This window comes from Amphiprion ocellaris, chromosome 19 (genome assembly GCF_022539595.1).
Source record: "Amphiprion ocellaris isolate individual 3 ecotype Okinawa chromosome 19, ASM2253959v1, whole genome shotgun sequence".
Classification (NCBI taxonomy): Eukaryota; Metazoa; Chordata; class Actinopteri; family Pomacentridae; genus Amphiprion; species Amphiprion ocellaris.
This window is the reverse complement of record NC_072784.1, coordinates 7365957-7388303: the sequence shown is the minus strand read 5'-3', so window position 1 is coordinate 7388303 and position 22347 is coordinate 7365957. Positions and strand designations below refer to the sequence as shown.

Genomic DNA, 22347 nt, shown 5'->3' with positions numbered 1-22347 from the left:
ATAATTAACACACTCATTTCCATGATGTTTTTTTTTTGTGTGGTTTTGTTTTTTTTTTTTTTGCACTTGCCTCTGCTTTTTTTTAATTTTTATTTTTACCTTCATGCCACTTCCTGGGTGGATGACTCACCTGTGCCACTCATCTAGTCCTGCACTACAGTCATTCTGTGGGAGGTTCAAGAAGCAGCCTCACCATTGATCCATAAAAACTACGAGGATGAAACTCTGTGTCACTGTGGAGCAGGTGAGTTGTATAAGCTGCTGTTCCTCAGGGCACAAATGTCAATACCAAACTGCCTCTCTTGTAGTTTTATGGGGCGACACGTTGTTTTTGCTCTAGTTCGCTGTGAAACACCTGGAGGTTGACTCACAATGTTAATGAGTCATATTCTCTTTTAGACGCTTCACTGACAAGGTTTCAAAACTCAAACGCAACAGTTGTGCCGGAGCTGAATGAGGACACTTTTTCTATCTTTTGGGGATGTTTTGTGACATGAACAGCAGTTGGGTTGAGCTTGTGAAGGATCCGTAAGAGAACAATCGCTGGTTGAAAGCGCCATCTGCTGCTTGGGGACAATAGCAACACTACACATGCTTGTTTCTGTCGAAGCATGTCTACAGAGAGCTAACGGAGAAAATACGCACGACTGGGACTTTACTGGTAGCGACTGAGGGAAAAGGAGTACGTGCGTAAAAGAGGACCTGTGCGTAAAAGAGGACCTGTGCGTAAAAGGAGGACCTATGCCCCCTCCACTCAGGTGACGCCCACATACAGTGACTTCACCCCCTCGCTGTTTCACTCCTAAATGGGATGTAGAAGACTTGATTTCACTGGGCTTTATTTGGCGTCATCTTCGCAGGTGGAAGACATGAGTGGTGAGTGAATATTTTAAGAGTTCAGTAGCGATTTAGCGCGTTGCTTTTCCTCAAAATCTTACTGCAGTGTTAGTGTTACAACTTCTCAGTCAATCAGTGAGCATAATGAAGACTATCTAGCTCTGAAACACGTATGGCAAGTATAATAGCTGCAATTTTTTAAATAGCTGTTCATATTTCATACAATAATCAACCAGTTTTTGTGCAATTCTCAGACCTCGTCCACTGTTGCATAGATTTAAGAGCTATTCAAATGATTTGTCTAGAGATAAAAGTGCTATGCGTTTTGTCAGCCAGTGATCAGATCACCTTAATGTATTTGTTTTATTATTATTTGATGATTTTTGGCACATTTATCCCCCCAAAAATAAACTAAATTCATTGTAGTTTAAACTGTAATAGCATATTTTCAGGCATGCCAAACATTTTTAATTTACCAAAGCTCCAAACAAATCTTTTCGAAAAGCTTAAACGTGGCTTTTTAAGGTACAAAATGAGAACATCTGAAATTACATGTGATTTTAGTGCCTTTTCAGAATTGTGAGACGAGTTAAGTCTGTCAACAAATGATGAATAGAATCTCAAAAAAGACAAATAATTAGCTTTTATTGTTGCTTTACTTTTTGGAATTCATCTGAATCAATTATAAGTGAATCACAGCTGTCACTGTTTTTGGTTTGCTCTGAATCTAAAGCAGGTTTCCATTTTTCAGTGCAGATGAACCATGTTTTTACACTTCCAGCTGAATTGTAAGGGTGAAGTTAGAACAAGCATAGTGTTTGAATTTGGGTCACAGTTTTCCTTGAGTGTACAGAGTGGCATGGTAATCGCTGGTGAACAGACTGTGGGTAATGACAGACATTCCAGGGCAATCGAACCTGCCTCGACCTGCCTGCCAGCTTAGATAGCTCTGATCAGCTGCACAGGGAAACAGGAACTCACTGCTATTAATGGTAATCATTTGGAGAGGTAACAGCAGAGAGTTACAGTGGGTAAATATTCCTTTTCATTGCTGACTAATCTATAGGCTTTAGCTAGAAAAATGAGTCACGACATCGTCATGGCACAAAAAGAAAAGCACCAGCCTGTCAATCAGCACATCTTTGGAGGGCTTGTGTTGCTACACTTCAGCAAGTTAATAAGAGCTTTCCCTGCCTTGCATCAGTAATAACAGAAACCCCACCTCCTTCTTTTACATCTACATTCAGGGAATAATTAATGATTAGCTTAGGCGCATGTGTAGCTGGATTTCAACCATCACTTGCCATGGCAGTTTTACTCACTTTCCTTGTGTGCTGAAGTGAATGGATTGGGAAAGCTTTTGTCTGCGGTCCCCTGGTGTGTTTTTAGGTGTGCGATATGAGTCACAGCAATGTTTTCATTCCTGCATTGTGAGAGAATGACCCACAAAGATCCCTCTCCACTATAGAGCCTCATGTCAGCAGACCTTCCAACAACAAAACCCAGTATAAAACCAGTGCTGCTGTTTGTTAATTCAAATAATTTGGCTTAATCAAGGTGCCATTTTAACCGCTGTAAAACCCACTGTTGCAAAGATCCAACAGCAGCTTTATTCTTCTATTTATATTTATTTATATTTTCTATTTTAAGTATATATATATATATATATATATATATATACAAACCCAAATATAGAAAAAAATCTGTATTTATTTTTGCTACATTTTTTTCTACATTTGGGTTTAACAAAAACAAATACACACATATATTTCTTTAATTTTATTTAATAATTTTTGCGCATTTTTATATATATATATATATATATATATATATTAAAAAAAAAATCCAAATATAGAAAAAAATGAGCAAAAAACCCAACTAAAAATAATTGTATTTTTAGTTTAATTTGTTCTATATTTGGGCTTTTATTTATATATATATATATATATATATATATATATATATATATTTTTTTTTTTTTTTTTTTTTTTTTAAATTTATTTTTGCTCATTTTTTCTATATTTGGTTTTATATATATACATATACATTTTTTGTTTGTTTTTTAATTTTTTTGGTATTTTCTTTTTTCTATTTGAGTCTTACAAGGTTAAGCGGCAATAAGCAGCATATCTGCCATCCTTGCAGCGTCGATAGTTTCCAGTCAGAGGCTTATCTGTGAGACTGATACTTTGTAGGGAGAAAATCCCCCTCAGCATTCCTTGGAATATTTCCAGTAAGGAGCTCCATCTCATTCCTTCACTATGCTGCAGATCAGTCCAGTAATCCTTCATGAATCCTTCAGAATGTCTTCTATTATACAGCCAGACAAAGAAAAGCACCATGTAGCCAATTTTAATTAGGGATTGAGATTATTTTAAAATAGTTTATTTAAGACTGTTACTCTTTGGAGTCTGTGGAATTAATGCAAAAATGAACCAATTTCAGTGCAGTCACAGAGAAACAAATTCCAATGCAGTTCTCCATGGGAAAAATATTTAAGGATGGATATAAGATATATCAGCAAATGTGTACATGAGGTGGAAGTGGAAATTAGTCTTAATCCTTAATAAGGAACATCTCTGAGCCTTCATTTTCCAGACCACGCTCTTCTTCCTCAAATTCCTCGAACTGAAAAGTGTCCGTTCTCACGCAGGTGTTACACTTTATGTGGAGGAGGCAGACATAGTTCAGGATGAAGTGCGATCTTCTCCCTCGTGGACTGAGGAGCGCTGCGAGGAGATGTGGGATCGTGTGGAGGGAGTACGACACAAGCTGACCCGAATCCTCAACCCAGCCAAACTCACCCCATATCTACGCCAGTGCAAGGTGATGGATGAGCAGGATGAAGATGAAGTGCTCAACTCCACGCAGTACCCTCTACGCATCAGCAAGGCTGGTGAGAGCAAGAAGAATGCATTTGAAAACTAAACCAGTGATAAGAAGAGTAACACCAGTGTTACCTCACTTCATGCAAAATAGTCAGGTTTCATTATTTTTGTTTAGCACGGCATTAATAACTATGCGGCTGGATGAGCATGAATTATCCAGTCCACCATAAACAAACTGTTCTGCACACATACTTTTCCTTTAATTAGTGAAACTGCAATAAAACAGTTAACTTTGTCCAATTTAAAGCTTACAATAAACACATTTTTATGAGGAGAAAGGTATGAGGTAGTGAGTCATATTACAAATCTGAACATATACACATAGTACACTTAATTTTGATCTTGAGAATGTCATTATGTGCGATGGCTATCACAAACAAACACCTATAAATGTGCTTGCAAATCATAGCAAAGACCCTTTTAACTCTTACCCTCCTATTATCTTTGGGGTCAATTTAACCCCATTCAGTGTTTAATGTCTATAAATAAATGACATTTTTTGGTTCATAATTAATGACTTTTCCCAATTTTATGATGGCAACTGGGTAAATCTAAAATTAACATGATGATATGTTTTCAGTGTCTTGTACACATGTTATATGCATCAGTGTTCTTTGTGGTCAATTTGACCCCAGGCTTTTAGCTGCATAAAACATATGAGAAAGTAAACTTTTGTTCATGCCTGGACATAACATGCTTAACATCCTCAGATGTGATGAATCGACAACTAAAAAACTACCAAAATGACTAAAAACTGATACAAAATGTTTTAAAAGTTGCCCAAAATGACTCAAAATGACAAAAAATTGTCCAAAATGACTAAAAATTGGTCCAAAATGACTAAAAAGTGACACAAAATTGTTTAAAAGTTCTCCAAAATGACTCAAAATTTGCCCAAAACGACAAAAAAATTGTCCAAAATTATCACTTGTAAGACTCACAAAAAGTAGCTTTAGCCAAGAATAATCATGCAACAGGTTGCCAGCAAAGAGCAGGTCGTAAAGATAAATATTACAGTGAGAGAAACAAGCAGGAACTAAGGAGAGAGTAAGATGAAAGGCTTTGCTACGTAAAGGCAGACGGAGAGGAAAGAATGAGGAGTGAAAAGAGATAAAGATGAAGGTCACATGTTGCATCAAAGGATGGGATGAGGACTAGCAGCTGGTCCAATACTGACTTCATATTGTTATTTCACTGCAAGTGAGTTAGCTCATGCTTATGTCAGTCATTCATCATGTTCATGTTTCAAATACCTGTGTAAGTACAGGGGTACTCGCATCAAAGAAGGAGCATTTTTGTGGTTCGGCGTTTACAACACCAAAATGCTGACATGAACTTGTATCAGTGTATTCCATTTTGCACATTGTCACTCTTTGACGTTGTCCTTGGGGCGAGTTATTTCACAGTGTTTCTGATGTTGTTTTTCTCTTTTGTCGAACAGGCCGTTTGCTGGACATTCTACGAGGTCAGGGCCAGCGAGGTCTGCAGGCCTTCATGGAGTCCCTGGAGTTTTACCATCCGGACCAGTACACACAGCTGACCGGAGAGAAGGCCACGCAGCGATGCTCCCTCATACTGGGCAAGTAGAGATGTTTCTTTTATATCTGGATGACAAACATTACTGCAGAACTATGGGTTTCAGTCAGTTTCAGTTAAGAAGAATGACGGAAGAATGAAACTGCACCTGATTTAAATTTTTCCACCATTTATATCTTCTTGTTTAGCAATGCAGTGCTCCAGCAACCCTTGCAACTCTCCTTGGAAGTCTACTCATGTAAACATGTCAAGCACCATCTGTAATAAGTGCTAAATTTCCTAATCCATGTTAAAATAGACCTCCAATCTTTCAACTTTCTTGTGGTGAAAAGGAAGTAGTTACAGAGAGCGGAATTTTGGGAGTAGTGTAGGCGGAGAGTGACGAGTGTGTTGTTGTCGCTAACAAATCCTGTGTGTAATGACTGGGCTGAAACCAGGCGCACAGCACCTTCAAGCCCTCACACGCCATCGTGCTGCAGTTTCGATCATTTGAACACGTTCCCTCTGTCACGTAAGGATGTTACAGGAGAACTCTGTCTTGACAGTGAGACCCTGGGGGATTCATTTTCGTTGCATAATCTGATAAATGTTAAAGAAAACAAAAAAAACAAGCATGTTCCTCCTGATCTGATGCAACTTCCATCCTCTGTGTTCCTAGATCGATAGATAGATAGATAGATAGATAGTAGATAGATACTTTATTAATCCTGAGGGAAATTCCAGTATTCAGCAGTTTACATATAAGAACAGAAATAACAAAAAGACTTAGTAGCATTAACATTAAAGGTTAGTATAAACTCTGAAAAAACTCGCTGCACAATACTATAAAAAAACACTTCTAATTTTAAAATCTATAGAAATATTAACCCTGCTGTTGTTCTCATTTAGGGGCACCAAAAAATATTGTTTTCTTGTCTGAAAAAAATCCAAAAATTCAGAAAAAAAAATTCCCCCAATGTTTGAAAATTTGCAAAACCTTCAGGAAGAAAATTCCAATAATTCCTTAAAAAAAATCCCTTAAATGTTTTATTTAAAAAAAAAAAAAAATCCGCCAAATTTGTCAAGAAAATTCTTGTAAATAAAACTGCATGTCCGTCCCTTAAAAGTTCTTTCTATGCACACATTGAAGCAAGCTTCTCTGACTTCCAAGTGAGTTTACAGTCTGCACAGATTAACCAAAAACCTCTATAATGATAACTTCCTCTGTCTCTCCATCCAGATGAGGAAGGTCCGGAGGGTTTGACTCAGTTTCTGCTGCTGGAGGTGCGTAAACTGAGGGAGCAGCTTCGAAACAGTCGCATGTGTGAGCGACGCCTGTCTCAGCGCTGTCGGATGGCAGAGGAGGAACGAAGCCGAGCTGAACATAAAGCTCAGGAGTTACGGCACGAAAGGCTACAGCTAGAAAGGTTTGGCTGACTTCTCTAGGTGTCTTAGTTTGTTCCTGTAAAAAAAAATTTTGTAAATTTTTTTTTCAGATTAAGGCTGTGAAAAGAAAATCTTATGATTGATTAATGCTAACTAAGAGATTAAGTGTGAATTTACAGATTTATAGCAATAATTATGCAGCTTCAATGAGTTATTTAAAAATATTGAGCAACTACAATGAATATATACATTGTTTCTGTTTTTCATATACTATTTTTTCCTGTTGCTACACAAATATTAGCAAAAAATAATTTTAAAAAATATGTGCATTGGGTGGTTTGTGGTCTGAAGGCTGCGTCAGGACTGGGAGTCGGCCAGTCGAGAGTTGGGAAAGCTGAAGGAGAGACACCTGGTGCAGGCTGTGAAATACTCCAGAGCCTTGGAGGAACAAGGCAAAGCCTCGACCAGAGAGAGGGAACTGCTGAGGCAGGTAGGCTGGTAGGAGTTTGGAAGATGGGTAAAAGAAGACAGAAGATTTCTTCATCTTTGTTCGTTTTCAGATATGATCCTGAACTGGTCTGCATTTGTTACTTTTGACTTTAACCCTTGTGTCGTCCTGCGGGTCAAATTGACCCGTTTTAGAGTTTGAAAATGTGGGGAAAAAAACAATATTTTCACAGTGAAACTTCTGATGTCCACATTTTCAACATTTTTGGAAAATCTTTGAACATTTTTTGGTGGAAAAAATAAATGTTAAAAATGTTTCTTAAGAACATTCACCAAAAAAATTATTTTTATTCGAAGTTTTACTGATATATATGTAATCACTTTAGATGTTTTTTGGATTTTTTTGGGAAGCTTTTTACTCATTTTTTGAAAATATTTACAGGAATTTTCTTGCCAAATTTGGGGGATTTTTTAAAATAAAACTTTTCAGGGAATTTTTTTAAAGAATTATAGAAATTTTCTTCCTGAAGGTTTTGCAAGTTTTCAGACATTTGGGGAATTTTTTGCTGAATTTTTGGATTTTTTTCAGACAAGGAAACAATATTTTTTGGTGCCTGTAAATGAAGACAACAGGAGGGTTAAGTGCTCTTATTTGTGCTAGAATTTTTCTATTACACAAAGGTTTACTTGTAAGACGCCGTTGGCTGCAAAAGCATGCCACTTGTAGACTACAAGACCTATTTTTGTAAGTTGTGGGAGGCTCAGTGGAAGAAAAAATGTTTTGTTAGATGGCATGAAAAGGCAAGAGCATAGCTATTACAACAAGAGGGCTGAACTGAGCAGCTGCATAGATGTTATCAACCACTTTTTTAAATTTAGTTCGTGTGCTGTCACAACATGTCGACCATACCGCTGAGGTATGAAGCACTTGGCTGCAAATAGATGCAAATCTCAACGTCTTGAAAGAGAAACATTTCATCCCCTAAGGCACTATTGTTGATATCCAACGGTATTTTTTTCCATTATGCTCCTTTTCGCTTATCTGCTTTGTACCTATTAGTATATTAGTAAAGGAATGATACAAGTTCTTTTTGGTTACGGTGAAAAACTTTCTATTTTTGCTCTTTCTGCACACAGGTAGAGGAGCTTCAGTCCAGGCTGATAGAGACAGAGAAAAAAACAACCGATCCTCCAGAGACTACCAAAACAAACACTCTTCGCACTAATGGAGTAAACGGCTCTCCACCCGCTTTACCACAAAAGCCACCGCATTGCACTGAGGTGGAGAAAGCCGAGAATACAGCACCTCAGATGAGAAACTCAGTTCCCACCACTGGAGTCATTGTATGTGTTTTCATTATACACAGTTGATCATCTGAAAACATCTAATAATAATCTTGTAAGAACCTTTTTTACGGTGGGATTTATATTGTGTATCCTAGGCTCTGATGGATATCCTGCAGCAGGACCGTAGGGAGGCTGCAGAGCAGAGGCAGGAGCTGTGCGAGATGATCACCAAACTACAAGGGGAGCTACAGAGCAGCGAGGAGCACAGGGACAAGGTGGACAGTTGTCTTAACCCTCGTGTCGTCCTGCGGGTCAAAATTGACCCGTTTTGAAGTTTGAAAATGTGGAAAAAATATATATTTCCACTGTGAAACTTCTGATGTCCTCATTTTCGACATTTTTGGGAAATCTTTGAACATTTTTTGGTGGAAAAAAAGAAATGTTAAAAATGTTTCTTTAAGAACATTCACAAAAAAAAAATCAACCAAAATCCAGCGAATTTCGCTGGATTTTGGTTGATTTTTATGTTAATGTTCTTACAGAAAATATTAGAAGTTTTACTGATATATATGTAATCACTTTAGATATTTTTAAGATTTTTTTGGAAGATTTTTACTAATTTTTTGAAAATATTTACAACAATTTTCTTGCCAAATTTGGGGGATTTTTTTTTTTTTTTTTTTTAAATAAAACTTTTAAGGGAAACTTTTAAGGAGTTATTGGAATTTTCTTCCTGTAGATTTTGCAAATTTTCACAAATTTGGAGATTTCTTTGCTGAATTTTTGGATTTTTTTCAGACAAGGAAACAATATTTTTTGGTGCTTGTAAATGAGGACAACAGGAGGGTTAATCTTTCGGTTAAAAGGTTCAAATAGCTGCCCGAACAACAGTTTATTCGCGGTTGTTTATATTTCCACTGTAAATGAGACTTTTCAACTTTTGACTAAAGGTTCTAATGTTGAATTGTGTTTCCAGGTGGAGTCGCAGTGCGAGCAGCTACAGTTAAAGGTGAGGACTCTCCAGCTGGACTGGGAGACAGAGCAGAAGAGGAGTGTGTCCTATTTCAACCAAATCATGGAAGTGGAAAAGGAGAGAGATCAGGTCAGTAGAAGTTGAAGTTTGTGAATCAAACCTGGCCTCAAATGTTCATCTCTGCTCAACAAAGTCACTAATAGGGCTCAACAACATTATCCAGTATTGCCAAGTTCAAAAATAGAATCAGAAGTGGTGATTTTTTTTGGATGAAGGTAAAATGTGTTGCAACATGCAATTGTATTTGAGGCATTGTGGTGCTACAGAAACGCCCCAACCTGCAGATTATATGCTGCAGATATAAAGGAACATGTTTCAGCAAAAATCCAATCAACATTTTAATATTTATTTCACTGTAAAAGAAATGTAATAATGATAATTCCCGGTTTTAATCAGAACTCACTATACAAATGCAAGACTAGCAACAATATATCCTTCTGTTAGTGATTCCTGTGGCAGATGCAGTTTATCTCCCACAAATCATGCACATATGTTCTGGTCTTGTGCTAAGCGGGGGTCATTTTGGTCATACATTTTTGATACATTAACTAAGGTATACGGTTATGCTATTGTAACCAGTATAAGAGGAATAAGAAAACAGATAGGTAATAGGAAATGGGACCAGTATCAGAAGATTTAAAGTTACGACAGGAGCCCAGATGCTGAATAACTATCGTGAAATATGACACAGACAATGCAACTAGAAAATACAGTCGTATTGAATTGAAACAAATAAAAGTTGCAGCTGCTTATTGCACAAATTTCCCATTTACAGAAACACAATTAATAGCGTAGATCACGTCCAATCTGAAGTTTTAGTCCTTTGTCCTCAGTCCAAATAGTCCAATAACAGTTCAATAGTTTGTTCACATGGGTTGTGTGACATACACCCACAACACAGTTCAATCCTACCTCACGTCACGCCTGTCGGTAGGTTCTTTTGGGCAGTGGCTCGCCATCCATTAATGGAGTTCTTCAAAGTGTCTTCCAGTAGTCCTCAGCAGAATGTAGGAGACTTCAGTTCTCACACTAGTGCAATCTGGTATTGGAATCCAACTCAAAAAACCTGACCTATGCACAAGGTCAGAATTCAATTACATTTGTGTTTGAACAAAGTAACTGTAAATCATCTCTCATCTCATTTCTCAAGTTATCAAATATAGTACTATTTCACACATTCAGTTAAAAAAATATCATGACCAGTTTTAACTAGCGTCCCAAGTTAAAGGTTGACATACTGAACTTACACACTTCAGGAAAATTAATTAACCTTGTGCAACAATACACAACACACAAACACACAATAATAATTGTTCACCTTAAAAAATGAACTTATAAAACATGAATACACCGCGTTTCATCTTCTTTTAACTACCAAACGAACAGGTGTCAGAATGCTAACATGTTTAGCATAAGCAAATGTAACTTGCAATGGTAAAAATTAGCATAGCGGCTAGCGCGATTATGTGCCGATTTCAACTCACCGAAGCAAAGCGTCAGACAATAACCGAAGAAATAGCCTCCCCCGGCTCTTATGTTTCACTCTGGAACAGGGATATTTGGTCTTCTTATGTTTAACTTTTGTACCAAACATGAACAGTATATCTCTCCCACGGTTGTAGCTCTCCCGTTTGCCGCGTGCGCAACAGAACTTTATTTCGGAGCAACCAAACTGGGCGGGACAAACAATCTGATTGGCTGATGTGAAGTACGTTCACATCAACAATTGGTTGTGCACTCAAGTTTTTACTCAAAGCACACACTCCTGGCAAATCAAATGTACCATGCATTTTAATGCAATTATAATTTCACTGTACATAGTTCAAACTATTTAAAGATTTTTAACTATTTTTGTATATAATAACTATTTATTTATTTTGCTAGAGTTTCAAGTGTCAGATTTTATCTACTCTAGTATATTGCATTTTCTAGTAGTCTACTGTGGTCCACACTATTGTTGAACTATATACATTCCCTAGATTTTTCCTCTGAGCTGATAGATTGATACACGTAATTATTTACTTATTTTTTAGTATTTATTTTTTTTAATATCATTTATCTTATTTCCCACCCCCCACCCCCCTTTTTCATCTTTGTTTTCTTTAACTTTTTCTTTATTTACTTTATTTATTTTTAAATCTATTTACTTATTTTCTAGTATAGAATTGTTCTTTTTCATACATTTTTTGGTTTTTGTATATTTCTATACCTTGTGCTGTAAATCACACTGTCTGTCTAAAATGTTCAGAATGTTCTATAAATAAAGTTGGAAATAAAAAGATAATTCCCACTAAAATCTTGACAATGTCTGTCAAATTAATTGTAATAATTCTTGCATATTGTTTTGCCATAGTGTCTAGTCATCTCAGAGTTCATTCCTCTGCCAAGGAGGCGGAGTCTTGGCGGAGTTATGTCACAAATCTGCGTTGGTTTGTCTGTTTGTCTGTCTGTGCGCAACATTACTCAAAAATTGACTAACGGATTTGGATGAAATTTTCAGGGAAGGTCAGAAATGACACAAGGACCAGCTGATTAGATTGGCAACGATGCAGCTTATAGTCTTGATCCACAGATTTTTTAAGATTTCAGCTGTCTGAAATGATACGACTGAGCAGCCTTGGTGGAGTATTGCAGTCTCTGTGTGCTTTTCTAGTTAGCATTGTAATTATTTGTGTGAGTCCACCTTTTAAGCCACTCAAACTAATTCTGACACCTTCTTTATAAGTCACCTTTACAATAGAACCCATTTTCTGTCTTCTTCCATCTTTTCCCCAGGCCCTGCGTAGTCGAGACAGCCTGCAGTTGGAGTACACCGACTGTCTGCTGGATAAGAACCGTCTTCGTAAACGCATTGCGGAGCTGCAGGCCAACCTGGAGCAGCAGCAGAGAGAGCTGGAGAAAGAGAGGGAGCGTTGCCGGGAGCAGATGGAGCAGAGCAGCCCCTGTCTGCACTGTGTGAGTTAACACAGGAGTTAAAAGTGTAGCGCCGTCCTTCCACCGCCACCACAGAGCATTATCCATATGGTATTTAATGTGTCTTCTCCCCAGTCCCACCTGTCTCTGTGCAGTGAAGACCAGTGCTTTGGCCCCTGCTGTTCCCTTGGGCTGGACCTGAGCCCCCAGCCCAACAGCACTCATCTCATACTGAGAAAGGTCAGTGCTGGTCCCCATGGTTCTGATGATTCTTAGCCCTCCTGTCGTCCTGCGGGTCAAAATTGACCCGTTTTAAAGTTTGAAAATGTGGGGGGGGGAAAAAATATTTTCACAGTGAAACTTCTGATGTCAACATTTTCAACATTTTTGAGAAATTTTTGAACATTTTTTTGGTGGAAAAAAAGAAATGGTTAATAAAAAAAAAAGATTGTTAAGAAAATTCACATAAAAATGAACCAAAATCCAGCGAATTTCATTTTTTTTGTGAATGTTCTTAAATAAAATATCAGAAGTTTTACTGATATAAATGTAATAACTTTAAATATTTTAAGGATTTTTTGGAAGATTTTTACTCATTTTTTGAAAATATTTACAAAAAATTTCTTGCCAAATTTGGGGGATTTTTTAAAAATAAAACTTTGAAGGGAAACTTTTAAGGAATTATTGGAATTTTCTTCCTGAAGGTTTTGCAAATTTTCTGAAATTTGGGGATTTTTTTGCTGAATTTTTGCAATTTTTTCAGATAAGGAAACAATATTTTTTGGTGCCCGTAAATGAAGACAACAGGAGGGTTAATGTACTTAAAGCCACATTACAAGAAAACTCTTATGATTTAATAGGAATAAATGGGAATCATGTGCTGTGTTTATTGTAAGACATCCTTTCAACGGGAAAAAAAGGACATGTACTGCACAAATATTCTCATATGTTGTTAGTCTGCTATGCCAGGAATGTCATTTTTGGCTCTCAAAGTAAATTTATTCAGCAAAACACGGATCCTATTACTGTTCTGGAGAATGAGATGTACTAGTAAACTCTTATGCAACTCTTAACATGTTAGTACCTGTACGATTCCTATCACTAGCAGCCAGGTGGTACCATATTAACTCATCTTTTCTGTGTGACAGACGCCCTCTAGAGGCCAGACCAATGAAAACTCGGACAGTAAGTTCAACGCACTGACTGCTGGAAGATGCTTCTGCAGTTTTGCATTTGTACTTTTAGTTGACACAAAGAGGATGTGGATGTTACTAATTGCAAATGTTCTCCCTGCTGATCCGCAGATTCTCCTTCCAACTCAGACGATAATCTCTTGTCATCAGTGAGTATCAAAGCTCTGCTCTTTACAAAACACAGCAATGAAAAGTGACAAGGAATAAGACTGAGAATCAGTGTCTTCATATTTATCCCTGCACCCTCAGACAAAAGACAATGAAAAGGAAATAAATCGTCTCTCCACGTTCCCGTTTCCTCCTTGTATGAACTCTATCAACCGACGGGTTAACACAGAGTGAGTTTATCAGCCACACAAAGCATATTCTCAGCCAGTTCTGACTTGTGTTTCATTTTTATTGCATTTCATCAACATCCTTCTTGCTCCGCCCCACACAGGTTTGACTTGGACTCCTGGGGCAGTGATGAGAATGATAACATCACAGGTATGTTTGATTCTGGCGCATTTCATCACAGGTTTCTTTACAAACAAAATAATTAACATAGATAGATAGATAGATAGATAGATAGATAGATAGATAGATAGATAGATAGATAGATAGATAGATAGATAGATAGATAGATAGATAGATAGATAGATAGATAGATAGATAGATAGATAGATAGATAGATAGATAGATAGATAGATAGATAGATAGATAGATCCTTTAATAATCCTTTGCAGGAAATTAGTGTCACAGCAGTTTCATAACAGTCAAAACACCACACACTTCCATACATAATAAGCTAAAAGAACAATGAATAAATACTAAGAACCATAAAAACAAAAATAAAAAATGCAAAGTCGTTTCTGTGCATTGTATAATCTGACAGCAGCTGGAATAAAATACTTTCTGGACCTCTCAGATGTGCACATTGGTGCAATCAGTCTCTTAGGTAGCACTCTTAAAGAGGAAAAAGTAAATGTAGCTTCTGAACAACAGTCTTTAGCCCATATTCAGACATAGGATATGTAATGTTGTTGCTTTATAAGTAGGTCAGAGTGATGGCATTGTGTCATTCAGGTTTCTTTCACTGTTCTCGGCTTCATTCAGACATACTCAACACAGTGACAGAAACAGTCAGAGTAGGCAGGTAATATTTGTCATACATATGAGATTGGACAGAACATCAAGCAGTATAATATCTAATAAAGCCCTAATAAATAAAAGACTAAATCTGAAAAAAAAATTCACGCTGTTTACATAACTAATAGTCTCATTTTATAATAATTTCTTGAGACTTTACTAACAGTAATATGAGAATATCCAATGACATTATTCATTAATCTGATCTGTCACTGTCTCTGTCTTCATCGTAGTTAAGTAAATTTTTTATGCATGCATCAGGTTGTAATAGATGTGAAATTATATAGCAAAGTAAATAAATAAGATGCTGTGTGGTTTTGGCACCAAATTGTAGTTTTTGCTCTTTGTGATGGTTATGGACCAAAATTGATGCTAAAATTTGAAAAACCCTTCATCAAATTGCTTCACACAGCTCTTAGAACATTGCTTGTGCATGGCTATCCATTAGTGTGACAGCATGAAGTAAAGACTAGTTCCAGATTTAAAGGGATACAGAAATGCTACTAGGTTTAATCTAGTACATGTAGTACAAACTTGAGAAGGTGTTTACTCCTGTTCTAGTCTTGCCTTCTTTGCACGTAGTACATTATGAATACATTATCAGGTTGTTTGGTGTTTTCAGGTGAACAGAGTGAGCCGTCTTTGTGGGATTCCTGTGCCTCCTTACACTCTCATCTCTTCCCCCCTGACCTGGTCAACCTGCCCACTGTCCCTTCACACAACGCCACGCCCAGCGTATCCAGGTACAGACTTGCAGTTTTGATGTCTGTCTATGACAGCCAGTAAAAGCTGTGTTCAAGCGTCAGCATAAGATTACTACTTACTCACTGCTCACTGCACCATCTGACATTTTTACAGAATAATGACGAGGCAGCTAAAGGTCCTAAATTATAAGCTGCAGCATAAAACATGGTTGATTACGCAACCAAAAATGTTTTTCTCTAGCAGACACAGTTAAATAGAAGAAGGTCACTACTGTGTCATTAAATGTTAATTAACTCTATAAAACCCACTGTTGCAAAAACACATCAGTTTTCTTTTTTTATTATTAATTTCTATTGTGTATATATATATATATATATATATATATATATATATATATATATATATATATATATATATATATATACATAAAAGTTTGGGTTCACTTAGAAATATAGAAATATCCTTATTTTTGAAAGAAAAGCAGTTTTTATAATTTTTTGTTTGATTTATTTATTTATTGTTTATTTATTTATTTTTACCCATTTTGGGTCTTACAGGGTTAAATGGGTCAAACAGTTTTGGAAATGCTCGATACATTAAGTGTATATATTCTCATTATGTATAACATGATGTGAATGTATAGAAATTACATTTTTCAAACATAGAACAAGCAGAAATGTATACTTTTTGCCTAAATATTCATATCACACCATCCTAATCTATCGCTGTCTATCATTGTCATCTCTTAGTAATCCCCCCCGCTCCCCGTCTTCAAGTCCCCCCACCTCACCGAGGCATGGAAGAGACAGTCTGGCGGATGATATCGTAATAGTTGGAGGAAACCAAACTGGGATCTTTATCAGCCATGTGAGATCTGGTTCCCCGGCTGAACAATGTGGACTGAAGGAGGGCAGTGAGCTGCTGGAGGTGTGTGTCTGTGCTTCATAAAGAAAATGTGTGTTTAAAACTCAAGCACACTGCAATCCTGTCTGCAGCTGTATGAATTTCTGCAATCTCCTTAAATTGCACAAATTGTGAATGAAGCATAAGACAGAGAAAACGAGGAGGATACGAATGTAATCTCACATGCAGTTTTGTCTTTATGTCTTTTGTTTTTTTTTAGCTGGAGAGGGTTCTGTTTGGTGGTGGAAGTGTGCTGCTAAGTCAGTGCACGGCTGAGGTAGCACACTTTTCTCTGCAGTGGTGGACAGAACCTTCAACACTCAAACATCAGAGCAACCCAGAAGGTAAGTTTCTGTTCTCTCAGAAACATGGGAGATCAGTATAAAATACACTGCCCGTCCAAAAAATAAGTCGCAAACTCCAATATTTCACTGGACTGCCTTTTGCTCTGAGAATGACACACATTCGCTGTGGCATCATTTCGATAAGCTTCTGCAATGTCACAGCATTTATTTCTGTCCAGAGTTGCATTCATTTTCTACCAAGATCTTATATTGATGATGGGAGAGTCGGACCAATGCACAAAGTCTTCTCCAGAACATCCCAAAGATTCTCAATGGGGCTGAGGGCTGGACTCTGTGGAGGACAATCCATCTCATGCTCCCTGATCCATTCATTCTCAATGTGAGCCCCATGAATCCTGACATCATCATCTTGGAACATGTCCATGACCATCAGGGAAGAAAAACTCCATTGATGGAAAGACCTGGTCATTCAGTATCTTCAGGTAGTCAGCTGACCTCATTGTTTGGGAACATAATGTTGCTGAACCTGACCAACCCCAGATCATAACTCTAACCCCCACAGGCTGGTAGGCACTAGACATGATGAGTTCATCACTTCATCTGCCTCTCTTCTTACCCTGATGCCCCCATCACTTTGGAACAGGGTAAATCTGGACTCATCAGACCACATGACCTTCTTCCATTGCTTCAGAGTCCAATCTTTATGCTCCATAGCAAATTGAAGCCTTTTTTTCTGATTAGCCTCACTGATCAGTGGTTTTCTTAGAGCTACAACTGTTTAGTCCCAATGCTTTGAGTTCCCTTCACATTGTGCGTGTGGAGATATGCTCTTACTGTCACTATTAAACATAGCCATGAATTCACCTGTTGATTTCCTACAATCATCTAAGAGTTTGTTCCCACCATATTTGTTCCTCGAAGATGATGGTTCTCCACTATCCTTCAGGTTTTAATAATGCGTTGGACGGTTCTTTACCTGATTTTAGTAGTTTCATCTCCTTAGTTGTTTTCTTTGCTTGATGCAGTCCAATAATTAGACCCTTCTGAGACAGATTAACATTATTTCCATGATCACAGGATATGTCTTCCAACATGGTTGTTTCAGAAATGAGAAGCTCCTCACTGCATCAGCTAGAGTTAAATAAGTTGCTGCAGCTGAAACGTATTCATCACTGCAGTAATTATCCAATGGAAGGCTCTGAACTATTTGCTGAGTTAATCCAGGTGGTAACGTTTTTTTTGGACAGGCAGTGTAGTAATACTGTATTCTTGAAACCTCTACCTCATTTCCCATAAAGTTCTGTTCATTCATGTCTCAGACAGATGACTAAAGGTGTCCCCTGTTCTACCTCCTGCCCTCAGCCTACTCAAAGCTGTGCTCTCAGCTTTCGTCGCCTACGTTTTTGGGTGCTGACTCCTTCTATGTGCGCGTCAATCTCAACATTGAACCTCACGGTGATCCGCCATCTCTGGGTGTATCCTGTGATGACATTATACATGTCACAGACACAAGGTACAATGGAAAATACCACTGGCGCTGTTCCTTGGTTGACCCAAGCACAGCCAAGCCCCTGCAGACGGGGACGATGCCCAACTACAACAGGTATGCCAATTAGTCCTTATTGGAACCTGTGCTTTAATTCTGGTCAATTAGGATTTTATACAGTCGCTCTGAAAAACTAATATCTGGTTTGAATCCTTGTATATAGTGTGTAGTTATGTTAAAATTGAGCAAAAAGCAAGATAATTATATAAAACTAGGTGTGTAAATAACCTGCATTACACTCATTTCCCTCTTAGGGCGCAACAGTTGTTACTTGTAAAGTTACGAAAAATGGCGCTGGAGCAAAAGGACTTCAAGAAAAAGGTAGTGACTTCACTCATATTGAAATTCTGTGAACAGCATGCTCAGCTTCAGTCATCAACTTAAGCAATTCTGGACACACTTGCTTATTCTTTAACTTACTACGTATTTCTCTATGCAGTTTTTAAAGAAAGTATCCGTCCGTGTACGACTGGTGAAAGCAGTGGACCCCAGCTGCCGTGGGATCGGTTCCACACAGCAGGTGCTTTACACGCTCAGCAAGCGTAAGTTTCATCCACGTGTTCCAGACATACATCAACGTATTCATGTGATAAATAATTCTTTTTTTCTCTGTGTGCAATTTGATTTAATGTATGTGCATGTGTGCTTTTCCCCTCAGGTCACGAGGAGCACTTAATCCCATACAGTCTAGTGCAGCCGGTGCAGGTTCAGACGAAGCGGCCCGTCATCTTCTCCCCATCCCTGCTCTCCCGTGGTCTGATAGAGAGGCTGCTCCAGCCAGCAGAGTCGGGTTTGAAGTTCAACACGTGTCCACCGGGTACGTGCACAACACACATGCCTCAAACACCAGCAAAACCAAATTAACAAATGTTGGTGGTTCTTCATTTGACCATCGCATGACGCACCATATTCTCCTCTGTTTCTTGTTTTCAGAGCCCATTCAGGCCTCAGAGAGACAAGACAAGAGAGTATTCTTGCTGGATTCCTGCAGTCCAGAGCAGGCTCTGGGTATACGCCTCCAGTCAATACAGGACGTCATCAGCCAGGTAAAAACATCATAACAAATCTTACTGTTTTCACTCAGCCTCACAAAAACATAACAAGAAAAGCACTCAGAGCGCAGAACTCCGCCAAGGCTGTTCATTCCCCCATATGGCATTGTCAGAAATGCAGCAATTTTTTTTGTAGAAATGCAGCATTTTTTAATTTGTCATTGATGATCAGAAATGATGGCAACATAGAATGTGACCATTTAATATAGATGTACCCACAAACAAAATGACCTTGCACTGACCACAGGTGTGTGTTTTGCATGTGTACGTTATGTAGGGATACGGAATCACGTGGCGTAAATATGTAGCAGGCGATAGGAAGTGACGGGACTCGGAAACACCCCCACAATTTAATCAATTGTTCCTTGTATCATTTCTGACAGATAAGTCCGCAGTGGTCGATTTGTAGTAGGATTACAATCATGTGATCGTCAGCAGGCAGCTGATGTAGTGTTCACTTGTTGTCATAGTTACAGTGACACTGTCACTATCTCACAATGATACAAAAATCTTGAACAAATCCATGGATCCAGATTATAAGCTGCATCACTGCCAAAATCTAATGAAGTGGTTCTTGTGTCATTTCTGATCTTCCCTGAAAATTTCATCCAAATCTGTTATTCCATTTTTGAGTAAAGTTGTGCACAGATAAACAGACAAACGTACGCCGATCATCACATAACTTCACCGTGGTTCCTTGGTAGAGTAATTATACCTTCCCATCGGTCCCATCCCATTTGGTATGGCAAGTCTTCTACAGGGAAAATTCCAGAGAATGTGTGTGGATAAAATCAGCAACCAAAAAAAGTTTATTATCATATATTTGTTCATTTAAGAAAGAGAAGGAGACCATTTTTTTTAAAAAAAGCCTTTCTTTAACCAGGTCGGTCCTGTTAAGATGCAATGATCTCCTTTTCAAGGGAAGCCTGGCAAAGACAGCAGCCTAAGAAACATTAAAATTGCAACAATTAAAAACAAACAACACCGACTCACACAACAAAATAAATAAAATAAGTAATAATACTGAATGTATATTGTCACACATTGCCCTGTCTCTGTTCCAGGATAAGCACTGTCTGCTGGAGCTGGGGCTGCCCAGTGTTGAGGGCTTACTGAGACAGGGCATTTACCCCATCGTCATCCATATTCGTCCCAAGAACAAAAAGCACAAGAAGCTGAGGTAAGAGCGCACTGATTTGCTTTGCAGGCAAAATAAACTGAGTGCATAATGACAGCACTTTACTCAATCTCATCTCAGTCTACTACACATTTAACACCATTAACATTTCACTCCATCTGCAGACAGTGTAGTATTTTTCTTATCTTATAAACACAGAAATAATTTGCCAATCCGTCACTTGAAACAGGAAGTTTTTTCCACGGTGTGGGGAGGACAGCGTGATGGAGGAGGTGTGCCAGGCCGAGGAGCTGCAGCTGGAGACTCTGCCCCTGCTTTACTACACGGTGGAGCCCAACACCTGGAGCTGCACTGAGGAGCTGCTGGCTGCATTGTGTAATGCTATTCACAGCCAGCAGAGGGCAGTAGCCTGGGTTGAACTGGATAGGCTGCAGTAGAAGACAGACAGAATGCCTGTTATGTATTCATAGCCTCAACTAGATTCTAACCAGATTAGAAATTCAAAGTAGATTGCAGCTCTCTGTGTAGCCCAGCTGGACTGGCTAAAGTGGTAGATTATTTTTATCATAATTATTTTATTAAACCGATTTGAGCCACACAAGAAAGATACATGTCTGCTGGAATTTCTGTACCAACAGGAATTATAGTGTTACTTTCTTCTCCTTTCGACAGCTTCAGACTACACTTTAAGTTTTATTTTATGACAGCTCGAGGGATCACACAAGGTGCCCATTTTTTGATCATTCATTTATTTTGTGAGTGGAAAGAGAAGCTGTAAGGACACAAAGACAGACTAAAGTGTTAGGTTAACCCTCCTGTTGTCCTCATTTACAGGCTCCAAAAAATATTGTTTCCTTGTCTGAAAAAAAATCCAAAAATTCAGCAAAAGAATTCCTCAAATTTCTAAAAAATTTGCAAAACCTTCAGGAAGAAAATTCCAATAATTCCTTAAAAGTTTCCCTTAAAAGTTTTATTTTAAAAAATCCCACAAATTTGGCAAGAAAATTCTTGTAAATATTGTAAAAAATGAGTGAAAATCTTCCAAAAAAATCCTAAAAATATCTAGTGATTCCATATATATCAGTAAAACTTCTATTTTCTTTCAGACCATTCACATTAAAATCAATCATTTTTTTTGTGAACGTTCTTAAGAAACATTTTTCGCATTTCTTTTACCACCAAAAAATGTTCAGCGATTTCCCAAAAATGTTGAAAATGTGGACATCAGAAGTTTCACTGTGAAAATATTTTTTTTCCCCACATTTTCAAACTTTAAACCGGGTCAATTTTGACCCACAGGACGCCACAAGGGTTAAAGGATTGTAGTATGTAGGGATGTATTGGAGGGTTAAAATCTGTTCATTTGCATTTCGTTTTTGAAAGTATAAACACAATCTTTCAAAAATGCAGTTCCGACCTTCGCATTTTTGGACAGATGCACATTTTTCCGTACTCAGGCTAAGCTTCACCACATTCAATTTGAAATTAAATAATGGATGCTACATTAAAATGCAAAGATTTTAGTTTAGTTTGAATCAGTTTACCTTACTATTAAAATTTCCTTGATTTTATTACTTGATTTCATATTAAGAAAGCTGAAACACTGAGGCCAGAGAATAAAAACTGTGGAATTGTCCAAATGCTTATGGTCAGGACTGTAAATCTGTTGTATAGATCATACTTAACAGTACAAATGGTCCTTAGTCATATCAATAAATTTCTGTTTACACTACATTGTACAACATATTTTTTAATGCTGTTTTTTCTTTTGTAATCTATTTTAAAAAATACATTACTATCAAAAGTTTTTTGATGTGTGTTTTCATTTACAAAAGATTTAATTGTGTTTTTTATTGAAATACTGCACAACAGTTTGTATTTAGACATCAGTACAGCAGCTACTGTGAATGAGGAAGATATACTAGTAATCTGCAATAAATGTAACTTAGACAAAGAAAATAAAGAAATTAATTTTACATTTACACAGACTATCAATCCACGCTATAATAAATACTATATGTTGTTCTTAAAAGTGACAAAAATGTAGTGTATCTCTGAGGCAGATTTTTAA

General features: G+C 37.6%; 1 protein-coding gene and 1 long non-coding RNA gene across 2 annotated transcripts; one reads left to right on the top strand and one right to left on the bottom strand.

The window, feature by feature from the left end:
* The first annotated feature begins 435 nt into the window (after positions 1–435).
* Positions 436–22083, top strand: zmp:0000000896 (caspase recruitment domain-containing protein 11). The gene is made up of 24 exons (XM_023288702.3): positions 436–876; positions 3491–3733; positions 5167–5304; positions 6481–6667; positions 6978–7116; positions 8211–8417; positions 8516–8635; positions 9337–9462; positions 12169–12348; positions 12442–12546; positions 13455–13491; positions 13611–13648; positions 13749–13837; positions 13939–13985; positions 15250–15370; positions 16082–16259; positions 16456–16579; positions 17903–18143; positions 18341–18407; positions 18526–18628; positions 18745–18903; positions 19020–19132; positions 20203–20318; positions 20506–22083. The coding sequence occupies exons 1-24, from the start codon at positions 807–809 to the stop codon at positions 20711–20713; spliced, it is 3156 nt and encodes a 1051-aa protein (XP_023144470.2). The 5' UTR covers positions 436–806; the 3' UTR covers positions 20714–22083.
* On the bottom strand, positions 3188–11048 carry LOC111580804 (uncharacterized). The gene is made up of 3 exons (XR_002747196.3): positions 10878–11048; positions 10306–10464; positions 3188–3730 (listed from the first exon to the last, which is right to left on the bottom strand). It is a non-coding gene; the product is annotated as an uncharacterized LOC111580804 (long non-coding RNA).
* Positions 22084–22347: the final 264 nt, after the last annotated feature.

Bases quoted from the DNA above. Each gene is read 5' to 3' on its own strand.
- zmp:0000000896 (XM_023288702.3), top strand. From the start codon at position 807: ATGGGATGTAGAAGACTTGATTTCACTGGGCTTTATTTGGCGTCATCT. The intron at 3,734-5,166 runs GTGAGAGCAAGA...TTTGTCGAACAG, and splicing joins TCTACGCATCAGCAAGGCTG to GCCGTTTGCTGGACATTCTA. The intron at 13,986-15,249 runs GTATGTTTGATT...TGGTGTTTTCAG, and splicing joins TGAGAATGATAACATCACAG to GTGAACAGAGTGAGCCGTCT.